Genomic DNA, 11,392 nt, shown 5'->3' with positions numbered 1-11,392 from the left:
GTTTCCAGTTTATTATCTTTACAATTTTCCCTTACAACTAAACACGCTCCTCATAAATTTTCCTCTTCATTTCCATCACTTTTGTCACATCATATCATTCTTAGTCAAGTGAAGCAACTAAACCGAGCCTAAGGGGTGGCTGAGAATCAAAAGCGGAAGAGAGAGAGAGAGAGAGAGAGAGAGAGAGAGAGAGAATCTTACCTTTCAAACTGTTTACACTAATTATCTTGGTCAATGATGTACAAAACAAAAACAGGCCCTATGACATCTTAATCAGGTATATAATACGATGTGATGTGGCGGTGGGTCCCACTTATTATTAATCTAAACCACTCACTTGATGGGCCTTCCTTTGGATCTACGGTTCTTGACAAATCATCCAATAATGTGTAAGATAAAAAACTACATACAGGCGATGGTCTAAATACTACTAACTACCAAGATTATGATAAAAGCTTAAAACCAATACCATGCTTGATAAGTACATATATGATATTGTTACGTGCAGATTTTTCTGATTTTCCGTTAGGATAATATTATCCGTTTGAATCAATAGCAATTAATTAGAGTCCATTAAGTTAGGAGTTATCAAGATCAATTAGTTAGCTAGGAGTTATCAAGAGTCCATTAAGTTAGGATTTCCCTATTCGTTCTCCTGTTTTTGTGCAAGTGTAAGTGTGGCTTAATATATAAAGAGGGAAGGAAATATCAATAAAGGCTTGTAGAATTTATCCTAAAAAACCGTGTTTGCGCACAAAGGAGGACGACCCTTCCCTCGAAGTGGGTCAAGAGGCTGATCTTCCCTCTGAGAAGATCAATCCGTTGCGATCCGAATCGAGATCGTAACAGATATATTATGGTGGGTGACTATATCAACAAAGACTTAATGGCCGTGGGCCATTCTATAATGGCTTGGTTGCTCTTACTTCCCCATCAGAATGTACTTCCACCCACTATTTAATTTCCCACCTTACCCCACTAAAAAGAAGACAGCAACAAAATATCTAAGGCCACTCACTCTATCCTCCTACTTATTTCACTAACTGGGACGTTAGGTTTTCTAGAGTAAAGTAGCTAAATGGGATATTAAGACTTTGGTTGAAGTCAAGGTCAATCACAGATTGACCATGTGTTGGGTTTTGCTTAGGCAGAGGTGAGTCACCCAAGTGAAAACACGCTTTTGACCCATAGTGGTTGACCCTTTGTCGTTGCTTGACCTCACACTTGAAAAGTTGAAATCAATGATGCCATATTAATATGAACGTTTGCTACACGTCTGAAAATGTAGCATGGATGAGACATCCACTGGGGGTTTATTTTATCTTTTGATAGGCTTGCTATCATTCATTCACATCCAAAACTTAGACCTTATTTGGATTGCAGGAATTTTTTCCCGACAAGTTTGAAAGGAAATTTTCTCATTTTCAATTGTTTGGTTACACATGGAGAAGATAATAAAAAAAAAATCAAATCCAGAAACAACTTATCTAATAATTTCTATCCAAGTGGAGAACAGCCTCACTATAATGTGGAATATGAAGTGAAACTTGGTGGCCACTCGGGGCATGATATGTAGAGCAATCTATCAGAGGTTGACTCAAGAGATTAAAGGTTTGATTGGCAGTCTGAGAATGTTTAAGTTGTGGATGGTCTGGTTGTTTTCAATACTTATTTGATTTTTGAATCCTTCGGACATAGTTAGCAAAACTTCGTTTAGTAGGTTCTCGGTTTAATACTTCCTTTAAAACTTTTACAACAAAAAAGGAACTAAAGTTTTCACGAGGAAAATGTTCAAAATATTAAACACGTTTTTTTGGCCAACTTTCCAAATTTACCCTCGTTATATTTTCCAAATGACAAAATGTTAAACGTAATAAATGCATTTTTTTTCGTGTTTTCATTTATTTGACAGTTTTCTACTATATCTTTTTTGAAGCAATACCGTATTAAACCCAAATTTTTCCCATTCCGTTTTTTTGCTGTATCACATTTTGCTAACTATGATCAGTGCTACTCTACAGAGTAGCACTGATCATAGCCCATCAATTTTTGGTGGGTAATTAGTTTTGGACTCACAATCAATTCCCAAAACCCAAAACAAACAGCCTAAAAATGATTGGTTGTGGCCAATAATTACTGCAAATGTGTATCTTAGGAATTTGGGTGGTGTTGGCTAACTTGAGAACCTTCAGTCTGCTCACTGGGTAATGAATGCTTTGCAGAACTTAGGTCACAGGTCCCTTCTCGTGAACTCTTTTTAGTATCAATTGTGGCTTTCGTGTAGTGATCAACTGTTTCTCTTATTCTCCAGTGCGCTGATATGATCTTAGGCTTTAGTTCATGGTGTTTGAAATGGTGCTTTTTCAATGTGGGACTAAAGGAAATTCAGATCTGATGTATATTGTACTTTTAAATCAAGGCTTTAGGTGTATTTTTTGGCTCAAATATCTCTTTTTTTTAAATGATGAACATATATTGAGAAGGATGGGAAAACCTCCAAGACTGAGATGATCGAATATACAAAAGAGGCAAGAGTAATAAAATATTAAATACGAACAACGATCGAGGAAGGAGATGATAAAAATCTCCACACCACCTCTTATAAGAGGCAAACTTTCCAACATGGGACTAAATATTTTGCATATGATTTCAAATATACTCTTACAACACACTTAGGCTCAGGTTGAAGTTTCAAGGCAACATTAAATGACAAGGAGTTTAAAAACAAAAGGAGATTCTTATTTTGAATCTTCCCTTCAAAATTTTGAGTTCAAAATTCTAATAAGGGTTTTACTCTTAGGGTTAGTAAGTGATTTACGAGCCTCGAAATAGTATGTTTTAGTCATTTTCTACGAGATATCGCTATTTTGGAAATTTTTAATCAAGAAAGGGTATTTTGGTCTTTTCCTATGAAATAGAGTGTACTAAGTTTTTTTCCTTATTTTAGGATATTTTAATTTTTCTTATTTTTCTCGATTTTTTAAATTTTATTGTGGGTAGACAAACTTATTGTGGATAAACAAACTTTATGTAAGGGTATTTTGGTAATTTTCCACAAGGAATGGGTATTTTGATTAATTTTCTATGTTATAAAAGTATTTTAGTCATTTTCTATAAGAAATGGGTATTTTGGTCATTTCAATGAGAAAGGGGTATTTTTGGTCATTTATATAAATAGTGTTTTTTTGGTCATCTTTGATGATATAAAGGTGTATTGATAATTTTTTAGCAGATAAGGATATTTTGTTTATTTGCTATGAAATGGGGGTGTTCCTAGAATTTTTTTTTAAAGAAAAAATTCTCATTTTATTTTTTATTTTTCTCAAACAAACATACCATAGATACTGTTAGGGGTAAAATCGGAACACACCCTCAAGATTAGGGGTGGCATGGTTCGGTTCGGTTCCGTTTTGGGCTAAACCTAGAACCGAACCATATATAATTGGTTCCCTGAAATTGGAACCAGAACCGAACCGAACCAGAACCATATATAATCGGTTCGGTTCGGTTCTGGGTTTACCCACCAATGGCTCTGTTTATATATGAATAATGAATTACAAGCACTAACAATAACAGTAAGAGGCACAAATTTGGGCAATGCAAAACTTATATGACGTATGAAGAAGAAGAAGTACAAACAGGTGGGATAATCATGCATAAATTTTGGCAATGCATGAAGCCATGAACTACAAATTTGGGAAATAATCAAGCCCTAATATCCAAAGCAAACATGCCCTAATATCCAAAGCAGAAACCACATTAAACAAATTCCTCAACCTGCATATAAAAGTCAAGTTCCACAAGAACCTATCTTTAAGGGAAATAATCAGGCACAAATTTGGGATAGAGTTAACTTATAGCAAAAGCATAGCCTTTGGCCCTTGGGTCAGTCCCAAGCTGTAGAGTTCAAAACTTCAAATAATAGTTCAAACCACAAAAAGATGTAACATAACATAACATCCAAGCATCCCAAGCCATAAAACATCCAAATAGAAAGGAAAAGTAAATAAAAAAGAATGCTATCAAATGATTCAAATCCTCCATTCCAATGTCCAAGTTCACGTTTCTTTGCATCATCCTCTTCAACATGAGTGAAGTGACAGTTGGACTTTCAAGGTCAATCAAGAGAAGTAACAACTGCAAAAGTATACAACAATTAATGTTGGCATACAAGTTACAATAATTAATTATAACAAAAGAATTAAGACAACAATAAAAAAACAAATAAAATGTTACCTGATTCAAATTCTTCAAGTTTATCTAGCTTTTCTTCTACTTCAATAGGGAGTGGCGAAGCCTGTAACCAATCTTGTCCACAAATCAAGCACTTTACTAATTTAGGGGTTAGAGAACTACGAAACTGATTAAGAATACGACCCCCGGTGCTAAAAGCGGACTCTGAGGTAACAGTAGAGACGGGAATAGCTAGAACATCTCTTGCTATTTTGGAAAGAATTTTGTATTTAGAACTATTCACTTTCCACCAACCCAATATTTCAAATTTTGGGTCTTGCTTTTCACATCCTTCTTCTAAGTACTTATCCACCTCAGACTTAGTATCCACGCTCTCCTCTTCTTCTAAAAATGCAACAAAGTCCGAATCAACAAGATCTATAGTTTGCTTACAAGCGTCTAGGTTTTGCTTGTCAACCTCCATCTCATCTAAGTTTTGAACTTTATTGGGAGGCGATGTGGAAAGAGATTGGTAATGCACAAAAAGACGATGAAATACTCCATATACTCTATTAGTGAGTGCACTAACCTTTTTCGAAGCATAGAGTTTAGAGTAACAAAATTTAATATACTTCAACTTAAAGCGAGGATCCAACACCACGGCAAGTAATAACATCATATTAATATTATCGATCTTCCCCCAATACTTGTCAAATTTTTCCTTCATTTTCAACGCCATAATGCTCAAATAAACATCTCCACTTTTTGACGACTCATCCAAAAGACGTTCAATCTTGAAAACTTCATAAAAATACGAGTTAGAGGTAACATATAAATATCCGGATAACCGTAGAGTAGCCTCATAGAAAGATTTCAAAAATTGAGTCAATACTCGAGCATTATCCCAATCATTATCATTAGGGCACCCATCTTTCAACTCTGCCATAAAAAGTACATCTTCCTCTCCAAACCGTTCAAAAGCTTTTCGAAATTTCAATGCAATTTCCAACATAAGATAAGTAGAGTTCCATCTAGTTGGAACATCTAGGCAAAGTAAACTCTTACATGTAATTCTCTCTTTCTCCACACAAAACTTAAATCTTTGTGCTCTTGATGGAGAACTCCTAATGTACCTCACAGCCTCACGAATTCGAGAAATCGAATCGATGACTTCACTTATCCCGTCTTTGACAATCAAATTTAATATATGTGCACAATACCTCATATGAAAAAACTCCCCATCTAAAATGAAACCGTTTCTATTAGAACTTTTTTTCTTCAAGTATCCAACAGCAGTACTGTAATTATGCACACCTTTTCTATACCCCATTCTATCATGCATGACTCGACGGCTTGTCCAATTGCCTCACCCTTATGACTAGAAATCACACAAAAGTTTATTATTCTATTATGTAATTTCCAATCATGATCAATAAAGTGAGCTGTAAGGCACATATAAGAAAGGTTTTGTAAAGATGTCCATGCATCTGTTGTTAGGGAAATTCTTTGGTCTGTTTTATGCAACAAATCCTTTAATTTTTTTTCTCAATTGCATACATTGCCAAACAATCCCTAGCCACTGTACACCGCCCAATCAACTTAAATCTAGGTTGCATGACACTACAAAAATGTCGAGAACCCTCTCGTTCTACAAACTTGAAAGGTAATTCATCGATGATAATCATCCTATTAAGCGCTTCCCTACACAGCTCTTGGTCAAATTTCCATGCCACAAGACTACTATCCCCTTCTTGTGACAATGATTGATATGAAGAAAGGAGTGTTTGCCTCGTGTCTTGAAAATTGGGATACTTAGTGCAATTTTTAATATGCTTCCATAACGTACTAGTACCATAAGAACTGCTATAAGTATAAGAATTTTGGCAATAATTGCATGTTGCCTTTTCAAGTTTCCCCCCTTCCAGATTTTTAAGTCTAGCAAAATGCTCCCACGCCCCAGATGTAAAAGACCTTTTCTTAGTTTGGTATACCTTTGCTTTACTTTGAGACGTGCCTTCCTCAATAGGACTTAAACCTCCAACAGGTACATCATTAGGAATGTTGGGGTCTCCCGTGCTCGACATCTAACAAGATAAACAAGATATGAAATATGGATGGTTAGATGCCTAGATGGCGTGACAAGAAATTCTAAGACAAGCTGCAACAATAAAATGAATTGAACTCAGACAATAATATGAATATGAATTGAACTCAAATTCTAGTAATAAATCTTGAGAGATGCATCAAAGCAGCATGTCAGAATATGATTTGAACTCAGACAAGCTGCCAACAAGAATATCTAAATGCCTCAAGAAAACGTGCAATGTGGTTTTAGAAGAAAATACTCTAATTAATTATGCCCTTTCACAAAATATAAGAATTCTAAGAAAATAAAGTTAATGTTGCAAAGGACAAAATCAATGTTGCAAAGGGCAAAATCACAAACCCTAATATTTAAGTTTAAACCCTAATAAAGCTAAATGGATCAAAATTTATAACAAAGAAAAACTACTCAACAGAGTCAAAAACACTAATCTAAGTATCTAACAGATACCCCTCTTTCTAAAACCAATCTGCAAAACAAAACCCAAAAAAAAAAATCCTAAAATCTATAAATCTGTACAAAAAAAGAAAAGAAATCAAGGCCATGAGAAATAAAAACCCAACAATCTAATAAGTAATAACATGTATAAAAAACAGATGGTAGAGGGTTAGAAACTTAGAACCATAAAGTTTCAGGAAAATAAAAACCCTAAATCTAGGGTTTCAATGTTTCATACACAGATCACAATGAGAGAGAGAGAGAGGAATGGAGGGAAAATGAAACCCGAAATAGGGTTTTTGCCCCAAAAAACATAAATAAAAAAAACATGAAATGGGGTTTTTGAAGGGTCTTTGGTTAGAGAAAATGGAAGAGAGAGAGAGGGAGGGAGGGAGAAATTAATCTGATAGAAAAAAGAAGAAAATAGAGAGAGGGGGATAAAACCCGAGAGAGAGAGAGAGAGAGAGAGGAAGAAGTTGGAGAGGAGAATCATACCTTGCGGTTTGCAGAGACCGGGAGAGTCGGAGAGAAGGAGCGGCGAGAGACCGAGAGAGACGGCGAGAGACCGAGAGAGACAGAGAGAAGGAGGGAGCGGCGGGAGTGGAGAAAAGTAAAACTAGGGTTTTTGTCTTTTTTTTTGGTGTTTTGATTTGTGAATTTCTGATTTTGGTTTTTTTAACTGTTTAGTTTTTTCAACTTAAAAGTTTAGACAAATAATTAAAACTTATAAGGGGGTGAATTAAAATGGGCGTGGGGTGATTTTATCAAATGAGGAGGTATGGCACTTAAGGACTTAAGGTGAGAGTCGGTTCTCGGTTCGGTTTTTTGTTCTGGAATCCCAAACCCAGAACCGAACCGAATTTGCACGGTTCCCGCATTTCTGAACCGGAACCGAACCATATAGAAATGAAACCGAACCGAACCGACCGGTCGGTTCGGTTCCTCAGTTCGAACCGGAACCATGTCCACCCCTACTCAAGATCATGACATGTTTCATCTAATCGGCTCACACGGCATCACCTTTCATTTTCTCTGGATAACATACTCCACGATCTGGCCTACCGCGTCAAGTTGCTGTTAGAACTCATGCCTCATGAGCACGCGCTCGAATCATCTCTCTCTACCTAGGACATATACAGAATATGGTTATAATCACCTCCCAGCCAGTCTCCGGGACACGTAAGAATTACATCGAACCAGGAAAAAAGCCATCCTAGAAAAGGGATTCTCTCCGCTCAAGTTGGGGAACTGGAACTTTTTCCTCTGGAGCTGGCTAGAAACTCTTCACGACCACGACCACGACCACGATACGCCATTGGTACACGGTGATCTATTGGTAACTGGACTGTAACCGTTATCCATTCTAATTACTTCATCTTTGCTTGTAATTATCCCATGGTGCCTATTTACTTACTTGAGCATCGGAGTGGCCTCCCCGCGGGAGCCAAAACTTTGGGGCCCCTAGCGCTTATATGTGAGCACAGGTCATATATGGCATAACACTACCAGCCGTGCGATCACAGTTACGGGATAGAGCGCTATCAGATACATAAATAAGAGTGTTCTATTGAGGTAGAGATATTTTTTTTCTTGGAAAAGAAAATAACAGGGAGGACCGTAGGACTAGGTTTTTCTTGTCTTTGGGAGAAATTTTTTTAACTCAGAAATAAATAAAAAATCTCTGGTAAAGTTAACCAAACACTAAAAAACTCATTTTTCAGGAAAAGTTTTTTTTATCAAGAAAATAGAATCATACAACTCCATAAATTTCTGGATGCTACAGTTGAATTAAATCCATGATCTAAACCGTCAAGCTGTTCACTAAAGCATGGAGAAGAGGTGGGGATACTTTTCTACAAATCAGGCATGATGATACTAGCATTTTTGGCCCGTGCTATACATGGGTGTAAAAACAATGGGCCCCACCCCATAAAATATATGAGGTGTAGAATGGTGGGCTCCACCCAATGCATGGGTTTGAGCGAGTTGGTTGGCCCCACTCTATGCATGTTTTGGGTGGACATGGTGAGCCGATTCATGGGTGTAAAATGGTGGGCTCCACCATAAGGCAGATTTGCGTAGAGATGGTGGGCCCTATGGGTGTAAAATGATGAGCCTCACCTTATCAACGCAATTGTTGTAAAATGATGGCCTTTACCCGTGCCATTCACGAGGGGTACAAAAAAGTTTCCCAATTAATTTAGGGAAATGATATTTACGCCCTTTTGATCACCAGGGACACCCATTCCTAATGTACCTTGCAATCTAAGCCACATGAACTTTCTGACATAAAGTACATTAGCCCCCCTGTTGTCATTGATACACTGACGCCGGGTGTCCCTGGTGATGAAAAGGGGCGTAAATATCACTTCCCTTTTCATCACCAGGGACACCCGGCGTCAGTGTATCAATGGCAAAAGGGGGGCTCATGTACTTCATGTCAAAAAAAATCAGAGGCTTTGATTGCACAGTACACTGGCAAATGGGTGTCCCTGTGATAAAAGGGGCGTAAATACCATTTCCCTAAATTTATCTTCTTAAAAACAAAACGAATGATAGTGGAAAGAAACATACTCGTTATATGTTATAGGAGTTCTTATATAGTGTAAGCTCGTATAGTCCGGTATTTTTCAAAAAATACTGTATGGCCCACACAATAGGATGATCCAGATTGTCCATTTGATGGGCCACAATAATATGTTGTGCCCAAATTATCATTTATATAGGATGACCTCTATAGAGGAATTGAATATTACGGAAACCTCTATAGATCAGAGGGTTGGGATCATCCTATGGAAATGATTTTTTGGGCACAACTTATTTGCATTGTGGCCCATCAAATGGAGGGTTTAGATCATCCTATGGTATCTGCCGTATAGTACTTTTTGGAAAATATTGGACTACAATGGCTTACACTTATAAAATTGCATATTATAGATTGAGAATTTATACGGTGGACGGCCGTCCATGCACGTGCAGCCCAAAAATAAAGGGTCCCACATTTTTTGGCTGATCCTGGATCCGAGGGCTAGGATGATTGTATGGAGAAGATTTTATGGGCACACACTATATACGTTAGGTCCCTTCCAATGAATGGTTTAGATCACCTAAACAATGTGGGCATCATAGTATTATTTAGAAATTATTTGATGTCATAGGGGACAAACGGACAAACACGTAAATATCAAAGGCTGTACTTCCGTGGGACCTTGAATATGAGTTTGTCCGCTTGGACCTCATATAATTTCTCTTTTGTAGACACATAGATAGGGGAAGTGATGTATTCGCCCCCATTATGTCCTCTGGCCAGCCCATTCTAGTATATGCCAGTATGCCACTCTTTTACACCATAGGGAGGTATCTCAAGTGAGAAAAGCTGTGAATTTATCATTTCCCATATAATTTCTCCACGGATAGATATCTGCATTTCCGTTTTAATAACAAACAAATAAAAATAAGAGAAAATAGTGTTTACTCTATAGAGTTATCTACTCCGTCGGCCCAATTACAGTAGGGGCCCACATTTTTTAGGTGACGCAAACCATTCATTCGATGGGCTTTGACATAGATAGGGTGTTACGTGCCTAGTGGGACCCACTTGTGATGAAATAAATTAGGTTAGATTTTATTAATTGTAGGATTTGTAGTTGTTAGGGATGTGTAGAAGTCTTAGAGATAAGGATTATCTAGATTAAGGCTTTTCTTTAAATAACTGATACGTAACCTATCTTAGGGGAATGAAGAAAATTATTTCTGAAAGTGTCTTTGTGCACAAATGAGGATTGATCATTCTCTCGAAGTGGATGCTGATCTTCCCTCTAAGAAGATCAATCACGTTACAAACCGATTCGGGTTCGAATAGTGTACCTAAAAAATCACCTCCATAGTATCATTCCAACCCTTCGATTTGTAGAGGTTAAAATGAACGGATATAAACATCCACATATCTAAGTGTTATGATGATCTTATTGAGCTGATTTTTTGGGCACACCCCCATCAATGTCAGGGCCTATCAGATGAATGGAGTAAATATGTGTTACGTGCTTATTTGGGTCCCACCTTGGCTGAAATATATCAGTTGAGATATTTGTTATTTTGAGATTTGCTTTGTAGTTATTTAGTTAATTAGGAGTCTTAGAGATAAGGCTTATCTAGGTTAGGGATTTTTAATAAATAACTTGTACGTAGCCTTTCTTTGTTCAATGATAATTTTATCCCCAAAATAGTGTGTTTTGTGCACAGAGGAGGACGACCCTTCCCTCGAAGTGGGTCAAGAAGTTGATCTTCCCTCTAAGAAGATCAAATCCGTTACAAACCAATTTAGGTTCGTAACAATTAGTATCAAAGTAGTCGGTCCTGCGCCATGGATATGTCATTGGAGATTTTGGATTTCCTGCGAGATAATTTTCAGAAGATGAAAGTATCTGTTTCAAGAATGATAGAAGAGCAACGATGATTTGTGGAAGTCCTCAACAAAATCAGCATGCTGATCAAGGAAATGCATGAAGATGAAAGAAAACAAATCGAAGAAAAGAAAGTTCCGAAAAAGAAAAGGCGAAATAGAAAAAGAGGAGAAAAGAAGAATAGAGAAAGAAAACAGATATTAGAAAAGGCGAAGAAGGCACAAAAGATAAGTCACCATCGAAGAGTCCACTGTTCATCTTCCTCTTAATCTGT

At 37.1% G+C, this 11,392-nt stretch overlaps 2 protein-coding genes across 2 annotated transcripts; both read right to left on the bottom strand.

The window, feature by feature from the left end:
• Window positions 1–4,117: 4,117 nt before the first annotated feature.
• LOC143861583 (zinc finger BED domain-containing protein RICESLEEPER 2-like) lies at window positions 4,118–5,503 on the bottom strand. The gene is made up of 2 exons (XM_077372488.1): window positions 4,237–5,503; window positions 4,118–4,137 (listed from the first exon to the last, which is right to left on the bottom strand). The coding sequence occupies exons 1-2, from the start codon at window positions 5,501–5,503 to the stop codon at window positions 4,118–4,120; spliced, it is 1,287 nt and encodes a 428-aa protein (XP_077228603.1).
• Window positions 5,504–5,705: 202 nt separating this feature from the next.
• LOC143861582 (zinc finger BED domain-containing protein RICESLEEPER 3-like) lies at window positions 5,706–6,257 on the bottom strand. Its single transcript, XM_077372487.1, has one exon. The coding sequence runs from the start codon at window positions 6,255–6,257 to the stop codon at window positions 5,706–5,708; it is 552 nt and encodes a 183-aa protein (XP_077228602.1).
• Window positions 6,258–11,392: the final 5,135 nt, after the last annotated feature.

The sequence above is a fragment of the Tasmannia lanceolata genome, unplaced genomic scaffold (assembly GCF_043159265.1).
Source record: "Tasmannia lanceolata isolate RefF3 unplaced genomic scaffold, GAP_Taslan_0.1 ptg000037l, whole genome shotgun sequence".
NCBI lineage: Eukaryota > Viridiplantae > Streptophyta > Magnoliopsida > Canellales > Winteraceae > Tasmannia > Tasmannia lanceolata.
This window is presented reverse-complemented; position numbering and strand designations above follow the sequence as displayed.

What these genes read in the sequence shown, in the direction of transcription:
- LOC143861583 (XM_077372488.1), bottom strand. Translation starts at nt 5,503, where the DNA reads ATGGGGTATAGAAAAGGTGTGCATAATTACAGTACTGCTGTTGGATAC. An exon ending in ACTTGAAGAATTTGAATCAG is followed by an intron (nt 4,138 to 4,236) that starts GTAACATTTTAT and finishes ATACTTTTGCAG; the next exon opens with TTGTTACTTCTCTTGATTGA.
- LOC143861582 (XM_077372487.1), bottom strand. Translation starts at nt 6,257, where the DNA reads ATGTCGAGCACGGGAGACCCCAACATTCCTAATGATGTACCTGTTGGA.